Here is a 20947-nt window from a genome sequence, read left to right as displayed (position 1 = left end):
TTTTGGAATGAAGTTCATTATTCAGTTTTCGTCTTTATAATGATATTATATCGTTTTCTACCTAACGGTATTACATATACTTTATTCAAAATTATCATTGTTAGTTTTCACTGTGTAATAGTCACTGTGAGTAAAACCATGTTAAATACCATATCAAATAGAAACATACACTAAGGTCGGTTTTGGTTTATTTTTCCTTGCGTCATTTTGATATCCAGGCTCTGTGTAGATTTACGTATGTGGATAGTTCAACAGAATGAAGAATTAAGACACATATGTACCGTCCAACCTTCTTGTCTGTTCTGTTCTCTTTTTCAAATTGAAGTCTTAATGAAACTGCTTCGAGAAACAACAAAAACAACAAAAACAACTTTTTTTTTTCAAAAAGCAAAATTCAATCTCACTATAGTGCTTCGATATTTGTATCAATATTGAAAATTCAATAACAATATGCCTTTCTGTGATCTCATAACATTTATATACCTTAAATGCAAAAACTTGACAGACAGATACTGTTCCGCTCAAGAACAATGCAATGCAAAGATACATTTAGTAAATATTAGGAAAACATAATTGAAGTGTCATAAAAAGATGAAATGTGTCATGAACTTTTTATAAATACATTCACATGGAAATATATGCATGTTCTTCAGGCCAAAATCTCACACACAAACAAATAATCAATATCAGTCTCACAGACCAGCAAAGTCAGTATTTCATCTCGAGCATTGTTCTGATTATACAACGTTGGATTATAAAACCAGACAATGCATATCAATGATATTAAAAGTGCACTTTTAACATAAGCATAACGAGGGGATATGATACCAAGTTTGTTAATTTATATTTTCAAATTAAACTGCAAAATCCATCACATTATTAAAAGACTTGACGAACAAAGATATGTCTGAACATCCTGTTTATAAAAGCGTAAGCATACATAAAATATAATCCTGACTATATATGGTACAATATACATTTATTGCCCTGACGGTAGGGAGACATGACGCTTTGTTTACCCCAGGCATGTTATATTTCCCGAGGGCGGAGCCCGAGGGAAATATGACTTGCCGCGGGTAAACTGCTTTACTCGCACTAGAATACAAGTCTAACGTAATGGCTAGACTTGTATTGTTTGCCCAAAACACTGTTGCCGTATTGGGCTAACGTTACAGATAGAGTTAAATCAGAAGTTAGACCTACCGTATCTTTCAGCCCAAATCAACTCCCTTTAGCATGTTACATTATATAAACATTATATGGAGTGTAATTGTGTTATCTGTATCCTTTATCATAAGAATATTAATACATTTCCTCGGACGGAAGCGTCGACCAATCAGCGACTGTGACTCATCGGTGAGGTATACTAATACATGTTATCTACGCTAGTGTGATCACTTCTCACACTTGTTTGCATATCTCCTCATAATTAAAACTAAACTTGACAAATAACTGCATGTCTACTATTAGACATGCAGTCATGTAATAACCATTGATCAGGTTTCCTTTATTATATTGAACGAAAGAAGCATGAATAGGTTTGCAAAAATAAGATGAGACTAGTTTTACCCTATACATGAACCTTGGTGTGTGTTAGTGATGGCACGCACATAGACGAAAGTAGGGAGACACTCTAATTAAGTATAAGGTAGACTGTCCCTGATATCGAACTTACCATATATGTACAAAATACTTGATAGGTATTTCGCAACGTAACTAGAGAAAGGACAACAAAACATTGTGAAATGCGCAATTACTTGCATGTAACTCTACAATACAGGCTTTGTTGCCGAACATATTTTCTAAATATCCATTTATAACATTTACGATTGCCTTTAGAAATAATGATCAGACTGAAAAACATCCGGTAAAAGAAGTATATGAAGTAGGTACCGCATTCTCGATCACCATATGTGTGCAGTCTAGGCTATTAGATCAGACAAGTTTCATGTCAATTGGTATGGTATCCAAATTGGTTTCACTGAAACCTTTATTTGAAACCTTCTAAAGCAATTGACTTTCCAAAGTGTCCACACATTACAATATTGCAAATATCGTTCATATTTAGCCTTGTTTATCGATTATAGTGATTTTAATATTAATCAATTACATTTACAATACAAATGTCATTGGTAGAAATTATACGTCTAAATTGTCTTGTTTAAATATTTTAAAACACAGCGATGACTATGGAAATGGATGTCTTTATTGGTCATAACTGAAGGTCACAATGAGATCAGATATTTAAGGTACATGTATATGACTCCGGTCCAATTCAATGGATTATTTTTGTTTGTGGATAACGATAATAGAACATAAATATTTGCTTTTGAAAGACATATTGCATTTGGTATCCACTAAAATAAATTCGTTAAAAAAGGATAAGTAAGATTTTCATTTGTATTGAATTGATAAGTAAATTTATTCCCTTCGTTTTGAGAGTGTTTTTGCTAAACGAAGTTTAGACGTGTTTAGGAGATGGAATAAAACCTGAGTACCCGAACAGAAATCACCAGCAGTCATCACCTAGCAATTGCCAAACATGGATTCAAACTCATGACCCAGAGGTGGAATGTTTTTTGAAATATGTCGTGTCATCTAAACTGCTGAACTTCGAGGCTCGTCTACAGACTCGTTACATAAAATACAATGAGAAATAAAGCAGGGAAACTCATAAATTGTTTCGACAATTCTTCTTTGTATTGATTGATATTAGCGTGACACTTGATTAGCAGAGTACTTCTTCATTTCGTTTTAGTAAGAGTGTTGATATCCCTTCTATGGTAACAATGGTATATATAGACATATTCATATATCTGTTATTGAGTAATATTCTGTGTCAGGATATAGGATGACCCCTTGTAGGGCACAAGAAAATATCTTAAACATATAAAGACATGTCTCATAGTAAATATTCTCTATACAAACTTCAAGTGGTCTGTTCTTATGACAAATATTTAACCAAATTTGGTAGAGCTCCAAAGACGTAAGTTGTTTAACCTTGAGTCCTACTGTACATGCATTGGCTTAAAGGCGTTATCTGACTCATACGGGATATTAGTAATGACGGCGGAAAACGGAATTAGTCTGTACATGTACTTAATTATTTTTTGACGTTTTAAGTTTTGCGTTGGATTCTTTTAAATGTTTTTTTTTTAATTAAATCATTTAACATTTGTGATAAGTTATATACAGATTATTGAATTGGACTATTCTTGTAGATAATATTACAAATAAAAACCACACATTCATTATAAAATATACATATTTAAAGATACTGAATTTTATTATTTCGTAGTTGTCACGCAACAAATGCAATATTGATACACCACGATCATCAACGGGTTAAATCTGACAGATACTCCAAATGCCTGAAATTAAAGATCCTTATCATTTATCAAGTATCTGACTGATTTTGTGATCTGGAAAACTTGTTTATGTTATATGAATGATGATTTCCAAACCTGATCTGTGAAACGATTCCAACGAAAAACGTGTTGATGTTATAAGATCAATTTCAGATTATGTGTAATTTGATATGTACAGACACAAAAGCCATCATCATGTTTAATACTGACCGTTTCACCTGTGTCGGAGTTTCACCCCAAACCCACCTTGACCGTCCGGTAAATAACCTGCTGTTTACATACATGTACATTGTCCTCCATGAAACGTATCATTCGCAAAATAGCTGTTTTAGGTGAAACCCTTTTAAATGAATTTGACAAGGTTATTCGTATTGAATTTTATTTATCTTAGGTAAATCACCCAGACTTAATTATATTCTGATCTCTCTTTCTCACACTATTTATCATGAATTCAATGTGGCGTGTAGTCTTTTCCATGTAGATGTTTACTGATTTTTATTAAAGCTTGTTTATATAAAACCTACACGGGTTCAATCATCGTTATTCAACATAGTTATAAAATGAATATGTATTCCTTTTTATACTGTTTTCTGGTTTTGTTGCAAAATATTTCCATTAAATCTCTTCTCCGCATCCCGTCTTTGTCATAGAATCCCCAAGTGATTCAATCGTGACTCATCGCCTGGTACGGAAGCTGTTCCATTTATATGATTTAACGCCAAAGGTGACATCATGTCATTTCATCAACATTTAAAAATTGACTTCCATCATATTAAACGCAATTTGAAATCATTTTTCAAAGTGCGTTATTTTTCAAGGTTGACTTTAATACACTATTTTCATCACCAGCCAGTATTGATACCACGTCATTTCATCACCAAGCAACATTGGGTTGATATGAAAAAGGTGTATTTCAACCTCGGAATCACAAAATGTTGTAAAGCCCGAGGCCTAACGATTTGTTACCTTTGGTTAGAAAATCTCTACCCTTCATATCCACATATAAATGAGTAATACATGGCAAACTAAAACAACCACGAAATCTTACTAGTGTGTATAAAATAAAGAAAAGAAAGCGCAAACAAATCACGCCAATTCACAATTGATAACTGGTTTATGAATTACTATTCTATTACAACGATGAATAATTGTTGATCTTCATATGGATGTTTAAGGTTTCCATATTAATCAATATAACCTCGGAAAGTATGAAGATAAGTAAACATCAACAAAGGCTACCACATATTAAACTTCAATATCAACAATTCAATAAAAATAAATATGGCCAGTTTAAGCGTTATGCCGAGAAAAACACGTTTTATCAATAAAAGTTCTAATACATGGTGTACAAATTAGGCAATATTTCAGTACATGCGTATGAATTACTAAATATGCAAAAATATTTAGTAATACTTGTTAGCCTTTCCGTGGAGCTAGGTCACTGCACCCAGGTATCGCAAGTAAGATCAAACTACTGGGTCTTTTCAAATTTAAATGACAATATATGAAAACAGACATGACGAGACAACGAGTATTGTTAACTTTCATTTGGAAATATATAGTATGAGTAGTTGTCATGCAATTACTCCCCGTGTAGAAAACTAACTTCCTAACTTCAACCACCCTAATCGGGAACATTTATTTTCCGTACAGATACATGTGTATTGCAGACAACGCCCCGGTACTATTGTAAAATGGAGACTGTACAGTAAGGTGGTAAAAACACCATGCTTTCTACTTCAGGGCCATCAACCCTTACCTTTTAAGGGTTAATGACGTCAGATAGACACGTCACAGAGAACTATAAAAAGGCAGATCATTCTTGATCGTTAGGTCTTCGAAATAAATTTGGGAGTAATATTTTCAGGAACTGACGATGTCGCGTTTCCTGGAGGTTGTGTTGGCGTTGGCCATCACAGTGACTTTTACCAATGGCCAGTACTTTAGCCAGACTAACACCACTAACAATTTCCCCCAGGACATCTATACAAAAGGAATTATGAATTTCGCCACGTCCATTTCGTCAGGTTTGAATTTCTCTAGCAATATAAAGGATTCGTTTTCATTCCTGAATAGGACATCGAACATTTTAGACCAGATAGATTTCGATACAATTTTACAACTACTGGAGTTCGCTCAATCTAAGAATGTCACAATTCCTGGAGTAGAAGGTGCAGATTTGGATATGTTATACAATGTTCTAAAGTTTCTCCAGTTTCTGTCTTCATTGGGCGATTCATCAATATCATCACCTGCCGTTGAGGGGCTCCTGACGGGGATGGGTGCGGGATTTACAGATGTCACCAGACCGATTATAGATAATATTCTTCAAAATCTCACTTTAACTGCGGGTGAAGATGTCACAGACATCCTCACTGAAATCCTCGGTAACGGTCCCGCTGACCTTCAAGCTTTCCTGGAAACAGCCAACTTAAGCAATATGACAGTTGACCCCGCTGCCATGATAGCATCCCTCGGTGTGTCCCCCCTCTGTCTCCAGGATCTCGGATTAATGATGACGTCACTTACACAAGGCTCGATGACAGCTATACAAAGTAAGCCCATTAAATATCATTCTAACACACAAATTGTTTGGAATGTTTATAGGTCTTGAGTCTTCGAGAATGAAAAAGAGGGAATACGATGTGTAATAAAGTAATGATTTAGGTTGAACATACAAAAATAAGCAACTTATTCGGTATAGTACACAATTGTCATAAATATATTGTTGTCGCGAAAACCACAGAGACAAATATATCTTCAAGGACACGAAATCCACGAATAATATTAATTCTCAGTTATTAATTTTTGAGGCTTCCATTTGTCACTTCATATTTTTCAAAGTGAACCTAACATAATCTTATTCTTTGAAAAAAAGCTCAATTAAAAAAGCAAATAAGGAAATATTGAAACCTATGAATCATATCAATATATCTGTAGTAGAGACACACATAATCAAAGAATGATGTTTTCAATATTCTAAAGACTTGTGGCCAGAGTACTATATACCTACTATATCGGATGATGAAGTAAATGCTAATCCATACAATATATTCCATGTTCATTTCAATATATGTGCTTGATATTTCTCGGTTTAAGGTCAATTCCTATTGAAATATAAAGACAGTATATTCTATAATGCATTCTGATGACAACAAATGAAAAAGAAGACGAAAAAAAAACTTTATTAAAATAAATAATTTAACGCAACAGTATAAAAAATATGAAATATACGTCCCTAAATAGTACAGTATACATTGTCAGTGTTTGCCATAAAAGTGTTATGGATGTGTTTGTTACACAATATGATTGTTCCAAAAACAAACGTTTCTATTAATGTATGTACTGTCCCTACTTTGCAGTGCTAGACAGCATGGGAAAGCTCCGGGCGGGCATCCTCGACGGTAATGTGTATTTCCCTGGTAGATATGACCAGTGTCTTAACATTGAAGCCTCCGAGTTCACCACTAGGTACTGCCTAGTCAGTGTCCCGGCATCAATACAGGTAGGGATTGATTGAAATCATGGAATGAATGATAAAATAAACAAAACAAATTTTTGATATTAATTGATAGTAATACAATGTATCCCATTATTATGATATTTGTGATTTTTTAACCCGGCGCATAAATAATGAAAAATACGGTATTTATTTATTAATTTATTAATTAAAAGATTAACTGATTGATTGATTTAATTAATAAATGAATGAATGAATGAATGAATCAATCAATGAATCAATCAATCAATTAATCAATCAATCAATCAATTAATCAACAATCAATAAATGAATGCATGAATGAATGAAATAAGTTGCTTTAAAGCACTTCGACACTCTGAAAAAACCCCACATATTTTGACATTTTGCATGATATGTCATATGATTTACATTACAGGGATTCCCACTTATTATGAAGGAAGGTCTTTGTGTTCCAGCTACGTGTGGCGAATATGATATGATTACACTTATCAATGCATGTAAGTGATATAATTAATATGAAATGTCATTGACTTCGATGTAACAGCTCCAGATCACATATTTTCTGTATCCAGTAAGGAGGTAAACTACTGTTGAGTTAACGCGCTTGCGGCAAACGCGTAATTCTCATCTAAAAAAATAAAACAATGTACGTGTATATATATGTAGAAACGTCACTAAGGGTGTTTATATAATGTACGATTTTGTTGAAAAGACGATCAGCTAAAGTTTCACCACTTTTGTCTGTTTGAGCTTAGCTAAGATGTATTTTCTCTTTCCGTGAATCATTAAGAACATAGCATACGCATATAGAATGTGCATTAAATGTAGTGTACAGATTACTTAGACTTTAATATTAATTTGCATACTTACAAAATGTATTTTCAAGTCTCATTATATTTTTAATTATAGAATTTCCGTATAAATGTTTTTATATTATTGATGTTATAAGGAATAACCGCCATTTTATCAGCCTATATTACCCCATGACGTAATATATGATATGGTATCATTTTCTTTCTTTTGTGACGTCATCAAGTGGCTTCCAATATTTCGAAACAGTCAGAATATTGTTATTTTTCATAAGTAACTATGTACCATTATAATACGATTAAATCAATCATAACTAAAAATAAAAATCTTTATAAATCGTTAACAAAGCTGAAACGTGAATCTCTGCCTGTGGCCATGGAGATTATTTTGATACCATTCAATGTCAGTAAGGCATTGGCGCGTTCTATATTCACATGGGTCACTTGATCATGATTTAGAGTGAAATGTCAATATCGCCTTTGTCAATTTCTCCTTCTCCCATATGATGAATCTGCTATGTTCTTTTCTATAAGTGTGGCAACTCTTGTTCAACGCATGCGCCTGTTTTATACTGGGTAACTTTGTTTGCACTTCGCGGCCGTGAATTATATGCTTATGTAAATGAGTATATATAACGCCTACAGCTAGTGTACAAGGAGTGTTAATATAAAGTTGTATAGTTAGCTTTGAATTTCAAAGACACACCTGTGAATGTTTGATAATATGAGATGATTATAAGCGATATAACATGCTTGTTTTTGTAGTGTTGTCATCAATTCCCGCCGGCGATACCCCTATATACGCATCACAAGCATCCTGCAGCCCCACTGAAACTGCATATGACACAAAGGCTATCATTGCATTGTAAGTTTCAAATTATGCAATGAAATACAGCACTTTATGTAAAAGGGAAAGGGAAAATGCAAAGTAATAAACAAGGCTGAAGATTAATTAAAGATGCTCCACCGCTGACGAATGGTATTGTTTCTCTATCAAAACAGCAGCAAATGAATTAGTAATTTTCTTCAGTAACAAAAGCTACTTATTTTAATTCAAGATAAGAATATAAAATCATTATTTCCGTCCCGATAAAAAATCCATGGTATCATGCCCTATATGGAATGAAATACTGATTACGCATTTAATTATTTAATGTGTAATTTTGTGTAAATTAGACACGTATATACACGATTAAATATCAGTTATTGGTCAAATCAAGAGAATCGATTAAGCTCTGTCAGTGGTGGAGCATCTTCATCCTTTGGCGAACACATAGATATAGGTCAAACTTATGTCAAATCACAATCTATTACGACTGTTCGACGAAAATCTACCCCTGTTTTATAAAATAAGAGGGTTGAAGACATGCATTGAAATATTCATTCTAAACCTACGTGTAACTCTCTTCCTTCTCCTTCTTTTAAATACTTCATAAGAGACATATAATCTAAGAGATGCGATATTCAAAAATAAAAAGGAAATTATCCATTTAAGGTTCTTTTTAATTTTTTTTCACCTTTTTATTTACTGCCTACTCACTTTTGTCGAGAAAACTGACAAGTCATTTAAGTGTAAACATATTTTATTAAAGCAAAGGAATGCGAACAATTAATTAACCGTAAGATATTTCTATGTAAACTGTACCGTAATTACTTAATCATTGTATCCTGTTACTTGTAGGAGTATTTGCGGATTTTTTGCATTCCTGATGGTAATTTCGACGGCTTTTGACATACTACGAAGTCAATGCCGGAGCAACAAAAAGACCACAGAAAAATGCCAAGAAATCCCGAAGACAATTCATGACGTTCGAGCTCCGATACCTGAGATCAGTGAAGGTGAAAAAAAGACGGAATTTCCCTCCATTATCTATTCAATTGACTCCGAAGAGTACAAAAAGTCTGCAATGACCGACCACGTTCCGAAGATATACCCGACCGCTCCTACCGAAGACCCTGAAACTGCCCCACCAAAACAAAAAGAACAAAACTGCAGCGATGGTTAGCTTACACAATTATTTTTTTCTGTCTTTTGTTTTATTTGTCGACGGTAATGAACTTAAAGTATGAAGTACCGCTTATACATGATGTTTCTTGAATGTACACATGTATATAACATGTAAGAATACCTTAGGAATTGATATTGCTCACGTCAACAATGCAAAGTAACAAATAGTCGCCGGTTTTTGAAATATATTAAACAGTGACATAACATATAGCGATGTACCCAAGCTTTTGTTACAACAGAACCATTTAGAGGTATTATATTCTAACAATGATATTGTGGATACCCTGTACTTTCCAATATAGATTTAGAAACATTATAATTCGAGCATTGTTTTTATCCTCTCTTTTTCTAGAAATATTACAATCAAATCCATTTTCGCAGCATCTAAGATTTACGAAAATATCAATACTTGAACTCGACTTAAAAGAAAATTACATCCGGTTACTGATACTATACGCTATCGGGTTGGCTATTTTATTTTTACGAATAATTGTATCCGAGGAATTCTTTATATTGTTTAATTATGTCGTTTTTCATCTATTTTAAACTTATTCAATCGTTGTTTTTAGCTTATCATATTCAGTAAGCTGTGTGTAATGGCAAATATATGAAAGCCCCAATACAAAATGGCAAATAATGTCAGCAATATGTATTTATACTGCAAAAAAACATTAATCATTGAAGTGTCATTTTGCTATTTAGGAATCCTGGTGAAACTACTTTTATCCTTCTCCGTGTGGACCAATGGGAAAAAGCTGTTAAATACCGAACAAGGAGGTGCCCTCGGGGCCATTAATGGAATACGTTTCCTCAGCATGGCCTGGGTCATTCTCGGACACACGTATTCATTTACCGCCGTCTATATCCGTAAGTCTTCAAGGATTCTGCTATCAAAATACCTCGAAAAAATCACATTATGTTGTATTTGTCTAGCTTTATGTAGCTCAATGAAATTATTGTATCTTTCTAAAAAAAATATACAAAAGTTTGTCTTATCAAATAACCTCGATCGTTAGAACATAAATGAAACGTAAAGTTGATATTTGAAAACAACAAAATAAAGATAAACTTTTACCATCCATGCATATTATTTTGAGAAATAAAGTGTATATTAAACCCTTTTTTGGAATTTTATGAAACTCATTTGAATTGCTTGCCAAATTTTGCGCAGATTACAAATTACCAATCGACATATTATTTGAAATCACAAAGATTTTAAATTAAAATACCATATTGTGTCACAAAGATTTCTTCAGTACTATTACAAATACGGTTGAAAAAATATGTACAAAAACTTCCCCTTTAAATTTACATTGTATTTGTTCTGTATTTGTGAATTTGTACAGAAACCTTCCCCTAACTTTGTTCTGTGTTTGTGAATTTGTACAGAAACCTTCCCCTTATTTTGTTCTGTATTTGTGAATGTGCACAGAAACCTTCCCCTAATTTTGTTCTGTATTTGTGAATGTGCACAGAAACCTTTCCATAATAATGTTCTGAATTCTGAATGCGCACAGAAAACTTTTCCTATTTCTACTCTGTGGTATCCCGCTGGACCTTCATGGTGATACTCAATGGCTTGATGTCCGTCGATACTTTCTTCACTATGAGGTAAGCGTTCTTGCATAATCTTCATTTTTCCTGTCATATTCAAATTTTCTGTATATTTCAGCAAGTTCTTCTATAAAGGAGTTCCGCTGTGAAGTTTTCAATGATCAAAATTAATCTATAGAAACCTTATTGACGTCAAACCTGCAGCTGTTTTGTTTATTTAAAGATTAAAATCTGATTGTACTCTAAATAAACCGCAAAGCCGTTTATGATGAGAGCACACTCAGATATTTGTGTTATATCTCCATAACATAACAAATTTATTCAAATTAATCCTTATAATCAAATTTACTATAGATAATCTCTTCAATACTCAAAATTCATTTTGGGACTCTTTTGTCTATGAAATCATTACGCCGTCATTTTTCCTTTAAGGGCTGATAATTAAAGTATTAAATTTTTAAGCCAATGAAAATGCTCGTAACAAGCAAAATTGAATTATAAAGGAATGAGATATGTTGTAAGAAAAAATTAACACAACAATGTCATTATATTCCCTGCTTTTCTTTTATCCAATGTGACTTTAACGTTTGACATGAATTCTATACAGCGGCCTACTCGTGGCGTATGTGTTCATGAAAGAGATGACGAAAGAAAAGGGAAGGATTAACTGGTTCTTGTTCTACTTTCATCGATTTTGGAGGTAGGCCTTTTATCAAATTGATTATTGAAATAATAATTATCAGCTTATGATCTTTTTAACGAATATATGCAATGGAATGGATGCTAATTTGTTGTTCATTGTTCTTCGTTATTTCATTTAATCTGTTTTTCTCATAGACTTACCCCGGCTTACATGCTGATATTGATGATCAGTGCCACGCTAACTCGTTACCTTGGCGACGGACCTGAATGGCCGAAAGACGGATTTGAGATCGATTCCTGTTCAACCACGTGGTGGACAAACCTTCTGTATGTGAATAACTTTGTTCACTCTGATAAAATGGTAAGTACGGAAAATAATTAATTCTCTTTCGGAAAGTTGTGATTATTTTCGATGCAAATAATGTATTCTCACCTATTCCAATGAAATGACTACTTGATTTTCAGGTGGGTGTAGTTATTCTTTTCGATTACTTAGTAACCACGATTCATATTACATGTATATTGAATTGTTGTCTCGTTGTAATTTTCCTTCCTTGGTGTATAAGAAAATTCTCATCAAACTTTTAAATGTTAATGAAATGCTATCGATGTTATATCGTTGTTTGAGATATAACATAGTATCCGGGTAAACCTTTTATTTGTAATGGCTTGATGTGACGGTTTCAGTGCCTGGGAGTAACTTGGTATCTAGCCAATGATATGCAGTTTTACATAGTGAGTCCGTTGCTGCTTGTTCCTCTGTATTTGTAAGTACAATCTAAACGAAACTAACCTTCCTGGCTCTCATTTAAATATTCGAATAAGGTTTATTGGTAATTAAAAGTTTAATATTGTCATTACCAAACAGTTAGATAAATAGGAACAGTAATGATTGTATCATTTTAAAACAGAATGGCTTTGTTGTTCGGTGAATTTGTTCACATAATATCTTACGAACGTGACTCATAAAATATTGGATATTATGAAAAGGTAATAGATCTAGCAAAGATACACAAATATTCTAGACGTACATAATCTGTCGTTTTAGTCCTAAAGATGGCGAAAGACCATGGTTATGTTTAAAAAAAACTACAGTGACGTCGCGCACAATGTTCGGTCACTTTTATGTAACGTTATTGAATGTAAAAGATGTCATTATCTTATAACATGACGAGCGCAATTGACGTCATTTCCGACATTCGGCAAACCTGCAAGACAAAGAAAAAACGCAATTTTTCGAATACTTTTTTGAATTTTCAGTAGAGATTTCGCACACGTATATTTGAGCAAAAACGTATTTTTTTATTCTGAATAGAAAACATACTTCCTAATATAAAGTCATTTTTCAACGTCGTGAACTTGCGTGATAGAACAGTCAATCTAAAAATTTCATTTTGTGTCATTTCTGCAAGACAAAGGTTTTGTTCGATAAAAAAGTAGAACGACGTCGCAGTCTATATTTTCTGACATGTTATTAAAATAGAAGAAAAACGTATTTTTATATTAACAATTCATGTCTCTATCTCATGTATTAGTACCGTTTTGTACTGTGTGTATTTGTGTTTTTTCACTTTATTATCTTTTCTCTTCGGATCTGTCGATCGGCAAGTCTACAAACAAAGTCCACCATTTTGAAGTATGACGTCACAATTCATTATAACGAAATGACATTATGATAGTTCGTGTTTGGGGAATCTCTTTGTCAAATTTTACCGCCATGTGGTGTTCAGTATGACCACAGTGACACTTTAACTGAAACCGCATACAGGTGCGTGTTACATCTGTCGCGCCAAAAAACGTCATTTTCTCAACAAAAACACATCAATAGAAAAATAAATATTACAAATATTTTGATAAAAGTCCTCCCGTAATTGAATAAATATATCCTTTCTGTTTTTCAATTTAAAAAAATAGTATTGCGCTTATATTATTTTACTGTTCAACGCTTTTTCCAATGAAATTCCGGCGTGACGTAAAAGTGACCGAACATTGTGCGTTATGTCAGTGTATCATAACACTGGTATAGGACTTTTCGTAGGAAAATAGAATGGATTCAATTATTTTGTATTGGCTTCATTCAGCCATGTCATAAGTATTACGGTAAAGCCGGCCATTTTCGTGATATTTTTACGAAATCGCGGGTCTTGGGCATGGTCGCGAAAATCTGATCCGTAAAATAACATGCAATAATTGATATATAACATGACGCTACCCAATTTGGAACGCTACCCGAAATGGATCACTTTTAAAATATGTGATACAGAATTTTCAGTTTACAATCTAAACTAACAATAACTGTCCTGAACAAAAATTAAGGTGCTGGCTAATAACTGTGACAAATTTAATATGTCATTTTCTTTCCAGTTGCTTACTGTATGTTTTTAAAAATGAAAATAATGGAATTTTGAAACACTCCAGGAAACGACGTTGTGCGACAACCCTAAAAACACCATATATTTTAAATTAGAAAAATAATTTCTAAATGAAATATTTTAGAAAGACATGTGATTTGAATAAACTAAAAAAATGTTTGAACTTTCTAATATGAATTCAAACATTTTTACCTGGACATTTATTAATCAAACGTAATTTACGAGGTGTTTCATTTTGGATACTCAAACTTGCTGAAACACAGGGCTGGACCGGGCATGCTTTCAAGCTCTGTATTTATAAATATATGCATTGCTGACAAATAAGCAAATCATGAAATTAAACATAAAAGCATCTTTTTGTGGAATATTAAGGAAAAAATCTGGATTAAAGCACAAGTAAGAATTTTTTTACAATTATCTTCAAAAAATGTTTCAATTAGGGTAGCGCCACGTTACATGCTCTTGATCGCGAAGGTTGGTTTGCTAAAATTTAATATTCGGTCATAATCGCCAAAAATAGAAAAAAGTCTGACCCGCGAAACAAGTCGAATATACGGTATTTTACAATAGCGAATTTGTTTTTACTTGTAGTTTTAAGAAGATAGGGGTCCTTGTGGTCGCTGTGGCCCTGCTTGGCGTGACTGTTACCACTGCTGTCATATCGGCTACAAACGATCTGCCCATCACAGTCGTCGACATGGTGTAAGTGTATCGTCATAACATCTAATACAAGCGATCTGACAAGCTTAGTGGTAGAATTTATGTGTGTTAATCTTTATTTCTACTAATAAAAAAGTTATACCGAATATAGCCATGTACGGCACGGCACAAATGCAAGTAAATATTACTATTTACTATAAAATATACATTTGTGATTATCAAAAATTGTCCACAATACACTAGTATAGTACTTTTATTTATCACATACATTAACATAAAATATGGCTTTATTACACAAGTCATATTCCCAGAAGAGTAGTCTGTTTTAGAACAATTTAGTTAACAATCGAAATAAATTAGGCAAAAATCTTTCAGAACAGACATGTAGTATGAACATTTGAGTGTCTTTAATCATAAACTAGTTTCCTAAAACTAATTTTATAATGATAATATTACAGGTCTGGATCTGCCGAGTACATGGAATTGTATTACATCAAGCCATACTGCCGGATGGGACCATACATTGTTGGGATGCTCACTGGATACTTTCTCCATCAAAAGGGACTGAACGTAAAAATTAACAAGGTGGGTTATAAATAACTATCTCAGTTACAGAACGGAAACCTTATACATGTACTTTATACAGATAATTAGTTTTAGACTCATCAATGCATTTAATTCCAAAATTACCTACGCAAAAAATATTCAATTTATTAATAAGTTGAAATGCAATAATGTTGTCACGAAAAAGAGTTCCAGTTGAATTTCTGGTAAATAACGGTAATAGTCGAGAAGTTCCTAACTTACAAAGCATGATCTGTGCATCATATCTTTGTAAGAAAAACATGTTTACGATTTTTGGGATCGGGGCTAGTGTAAACGTAAATGTTATCTATAAAAATTTGATAACGAAACATCAGGTTAATTAACCACGGGTATATGGAATTCAGATATAAATCCATGTAAATGTCATTCAAAAATATGATATAGAACCATGTGTTCCAGAGGAGTGTACGGTCTTTGTATGTTAACTATAACAACCCCCTAGTGACAACAACACATCCATAAAGAATATCAAGAATTAATGTAAATGTCTGGCCTCCTATCACAAAATGAAAATAGAATTCCAATGATATTATCATGCCAATATTAGAACTTCCTTGCAGTCGTGATATACTTCATTCTATACTGCTAATATTATCGTTATTAGCCGACATTCGTTGGAAAACACGAACAACCAAATTACCTTATACACACAAAAATGTTGTAAGCAACATGGCATTATCTGTGGACACGCATGTTTGATTGTAACAAAGACAGCAAACTATATTAAAATTTGATCAAACCTCAAACAGAAAATATATTCTAATAATTTTAACGTTATAATTGAAACAAAACAATTCTTTTATATTGGTCATAAATATTTAGTTAATGGATAATGATTATTGCATGAATCATATGAATTCAACAAAATGTAATATAAAACTTCTTTTACTTTAAGTATTGTATACGTTCGTCATATGTGAAATGTAATTTTATTTTCAGTATGTGAATTTCTTCATCTGGGTGGTAGCTACAGTTGTGGCTTGCCTAATTGTGTATGGTATTTATGATGCTGCAAACGGAGACCGCGTTGATGTGGGAGTAGCCGCCCTTTATAATTCCACTTCCAGGACTTTGTGGGGAGCGTGTGTTAGCTGGGTGATATTCGCATGCGCCACCGGAAATGGAGGTAAACCGAATCTTTATTTCATTGAAAATCATATGTTCGTTATCTTGATCTTATGGAAGACATATTTGCAATATAAAGAAAGAGAGAAAGTATTTTTTAGATTAAATTATTTATTTATTCATTTATTAATTTATCTATCTATTAATAATAATCATAATATATCTTTGATAGGTTTTGTGAACACTATTCTATCGTGGAAACCGTTTATACCACTCGGTAGACTAACCTACTGTGCCTATCTGATCCATATGCTTATTATGATGATGAACCTTTTGTCTCTACGAGAGCACGTCTTCGCGTCCGACACAGCTTTCGTAAGTACAGCAAACCTCAGCACAGCCATTGTGACCATTGTGTCCGAACTATAAACGTAAAAAGATATTATAATATCGTCGAACACGAGCTTTATTATAGCATTTAAATAATGTCATATTTTGAAAATTCATTTATTTGGTAAATATATAAGTAAATAATTTCCTGATCGTTCTCTATAGCTATTCATTAAAGATAAATATTAGATACAATGTATGCTCTGATTTTCCACTATTTTTAATTGGCTAATACATGGTCACGTGACTTTCATTATATAGCATATCGACTCGGTATTTCCATTTTTAGAAACACAGAGTTAATATTCCTTTGTGAAGAAATGACATATCTAGTATAAAAAGTTAAGGACCTTTGTATCGGTCCAATTTAAAATAATGGCCTCGGGCTACGACCTCGGTCATTATAAGACTGAAGAATGCAGCATTTGGCTATGCAGTTCGCAAAGGGTTATTAGCATTTTTAGAAACACCGAGTCAATATGCTATATATTGAACGTCACGTGACCAAGTATTAGCCAATAAAAATAGTGGAAAATCAGAGCATATCTAATATATTTAATCAATTACAGATCTATTGCTTCCTTGGTGTTATCGAATGCATCTATATTTAATTAGTTACATATGTATCTGTTCCTTGGCTATATGTTATATTTAATTAATTACAGATTTATCTGTTCCCCTACTATATGTTAAATCTATATACAAATTGTATTTGATTAATTACAGATTTATCTGTTCCCCTACTATATGTTAAATCTATATATTTAGTTAATTACAGATTTATTTGTTCATCTACTATATGTTAAATCTATATATTTAGTTAATTACAGATTTATCTGTTCCTCTACTATATGTTAAATCTATATATTTAATTGATTACAGATTTATCTGTTCCTCTACTATATGTTAAATCTATATATTTAATTGATTACAGATTTATCTGTTCCTCTACTATATGTTAAATCTATATATTTAGTTAATTACAGATTTATCTGTTCCCCTACTATATGTTAAATCTATATACAAATTGTATTTGATTAATTACAGATTTATCTGTTCCTCTACTATATGTTAAATCTATATATTTAGTTAATTACATATTTATCTGTTCCTCTACTATATGTTAAATCTATATATTTAGTTAATTACAGATTTATCTGTTCCTCTACTATATGTTAAATCTATATATTTAGTTAATTACAGATTTATCTGTTCCTCTACTATATGTTAAATCTATATATTTAGTTAATTACAGATTATCTGTCTATATATTATCATCTGTTCCTCTATATAGTAATCTATTATTATTATACAATTTATCTGTTCTCTACTATATGTTAAATCTATATATTTAGTTAATTACAGATTTATCTGTTCCCCTACTATGTGATAAATCTATATATTTAATTAATTACAGATTTATCTGTTCCCCTACTATATGTTAAATCTATATATTTAATTAATTACAGATTTATCTGTTCCTCTACTATATGTTAAATCTATATATTTAATTAATTACAGATTTATCTGTTCCTCTACTATTTATAATCAGATTATTATAATACAATTTATCGATTTCCTCTACTATATGATAAATCTATATATTTAATTAATTACAGATTTATCTGTTCCTCTACTATGTGATAAATCTATATATTTAATTAATTACAGATTTATCTGTTCCTCTACTATGTGATAAATCTATATATTTAATTAATTACAGATTTATCTGTTCCTCTACTATGTGATAAATCTATATATTTAATTAATTACAGATTTATCTGTTCCTCTACTATATGATAACTCTATATACATAATTAATTACAGATTTATCTGTTCCTCTACTATGTGATAAATCTATATATTTAATTAATTACAGATTTATCTGTTCCTCTACTATATGTTAAATCTATATATTTAATTAATTACAGATTTATCTGTTCCTCTACTATATGATAAATCTATATATTTAATTAATTACAGATTTATCTGTTCCTCTACTATGTGATAAATCTATATATTTAATTAATTACAGATTTATCTCTTCCTCGGCTACATGATTATGTCCTACATGGTTGCCTTCGTCCTCTCCTTGGCGTTTGAAGCCCCAATGATGGCGTTAGAAAAAGTCATATTTCGACGAGGAGGTCAACGTAAAAATGCGAAAGCTAAACCTAAAAAATGAAACCGTGCCCTTGAGTCATGAACGCGAAGAAAAATTGTTACACATTCATTATCTTTGAGATATATAAGTTCGTCATGTTACATCTTCTAAATCGAGTTAAACAGTATTCCATGTTCCGATTCGGTTAATTCAGAATGTTTTACATTTTGTGAGGCTAAAGTTGGCTTATTACAATATAATTTCCTGTGATTCCAATTGTATCTGAATGACTGTCGTAATTATATTTCATATGTTTATCATTACGTTGCTTTCATGTAAGCAATGACTTAAAGATATCGTGATATGTTGTTTTTGTACTAAGAATTTAATAAAATATGCTGTTTCATATGTTTATCATCACGTTGCATACATTTAAGCATTGACTTTAGAATATCGTGATATGTTGTTTTTGTACGAAGAATTTGATAAAATATTCTGTCATTTTCCTGATAAATTAATTAATTTCAACAAAATTGTATTGATGTACATACATCAAATGGATTTGACATCGGGCTACGCCTACTCAAGGCCATTCCAATATTAACATCATTATATACACTCTGCATTCATTAAACATTGTATTATCAACTATATATACAAATAAGATATTTCATTTTTTAAGTAAGAATTTAAGCAAATGTTTTGTGATTAACTTAATCTATTATTTTAAAATGGATTGGACATCACGTTACGCCAAAGTATTTCAAATCAGTTATCAGCATTATTATATACACTCAACATTCATTATATTATCAACAATATGTACAAATAAAATAAGAAACAATACACTAATCAATAGCTAAAAAGGGACAACTCCAACTTCATTTTTAGTATAATATATATTGAGTTTAATTCAAGCAATTTATTATTGAAAAGTACAGAACATCAGAATGATTTCCCAGTACATTATTAAATCGAACAGAACATCAGAATGATTCCCGCGTACATTATTGAATCTTACAGAACATGAGAATAATCTTGGGTACATTATTGAGTTCGTACAGATCATCAGAATGATTCTCGCGTACATTATTGAATCTTAGAGAACATGAAAATGATCTTGGGTACATTTTTGAATTGTTCAGAACATGGGAATGATTTCCTAATACATTATTGAATCATACAGAACATCAGAAAGGTTATCAGGTACATTATTGACTCGTTCAGAACATCAGAAAGATTCCCGGGTACATTATTAAATCCTCCAGAACATCAGAATGATATCCAATTACATTATTGAAGCGTAAAAATCATCAGAATGATTCCGAGTACATTAATGAATCGTACAGAGAAAATGAATTTACATATATTTTTCGATTTTTTTCTTCTTTCACATTTTAACATAAACTATAAAAATTGTGTTTGCAAACTGTGTGAATCCGCGTAGTAGTTTCTCACAAAAGTTTCCAAACAAAATTTATTTCATAACCCGATGAAGTTACAAAATAGTTACATCAATGCTTATTACTATTTTTCAGACTACTTGGTAACATAAAAAAAAGTTTTAAATTACGATTCCATTGATTTTCAAATGGATAATATTTTTCTAAAACAATACGCAACGTCGATGGCTCTATTGTGACGTCAGGATAAGTCGGGTTTTCGTGACATTCTATGAATATATATTTGCCACCCAGATTGCAATCTAACAAAGTAAAACAGAATGAACGTTTGAATTTCCCGCTTAAGCCATTTAACCTGAACAGCCAAGATCTATGTGATAAAAAAATGTCCCCAGTATAAAAAATTGAAAGGACAACAAAAACCCATTGTTTTTCCATAGCTTTTCAGTTTCCTACTAAAAATACAGACATATAACAGTTTTTTT

At 32.0% G+C, this 20947-nt stretch overlaps 1 protein-coding gene across 1 annotated transcript; it reads left to right on the top strand.

Annotated features, from left to right (window-relative positions):
- Nucleotides 1-5170: 5170 nt before the first annotated feature.
- Nucleotides 5171-19376, top strand: LOC138320786 (O-acyltransferase like protein-like). Its single transcript, XM_069264000.1, has 15 exons — nucleotides 5171-5923; nucleotides 6731-6873; nucleotides 7265-7346; nucleotides 8424-8523; nucleotides 9340-9659; nucleotides 10369-10533; nucleotides 11184-11277; nucleotides 11828-11920; nucleotides 12058-12223; nucleotides 12550-12629; nucleotides 14826-14936; nucleotides 15353-15479; nucleotides 16440-16626; nucleotides 16798-16940; nucleotides 18991-19376. Exons 1-15 carry the CDS (start codon nucleotides 5245-5247, stop codon nucleotides 19138-19140), a joined length of 2640 nt encoding a protein of 879 aa, XP_069120101.1. The 5' UTR covers nucleotides 5171-5244; the 3' UTR covers nucleotides 19141-19376.
- Nucleotides 19377-20947: the final 1571 nt, after the last annotated feature.

This window comes from Argopecten irradians, chromosome 4 (genome assembly GCF_041381155.1).
Source record: "Argopecten irradians isolate NY chromosome 4, Ai_NY, whole genome shotgun sequence".
Classification (NCBI taxonomy): domain Eukaryota; kingdom Metazoa; phylum Mollusca; class Bivalvia; order Pectinida; family Pectinidae; genus Argopecten; species Argopecten irradians.
Note: the sequence above shows the minus strand (reverse complement) of the source record. Positions and strands in the feature narration are given on the sequence as shown.

Excerpts from the sequence above, each read along its gene's own strand:
- LOC138320786 (XM_069264000.1), top strand. The coding sequence starts at position 5,245 with ATGTCGCGTTTCCTGGAGGTTGTGTTGGCGTTGGCCATCACAGTGACT. Across the intron at positions 8,524-9,339 it reads ACAAAGGCTATCATTGCATT|GAGTATTTGCGGATTTTTTG; the intron begins GTAAGTTTCAAA and ends TGTTACTTGTAG. Across the intron at positions 10,534-11,183 it reads ATTTACCGCCGTCTATATCC|AAAACTTTTCCTATTTCTAC; the intron begins GTAAGTCTTCAA and ends GAATGCGCACAG.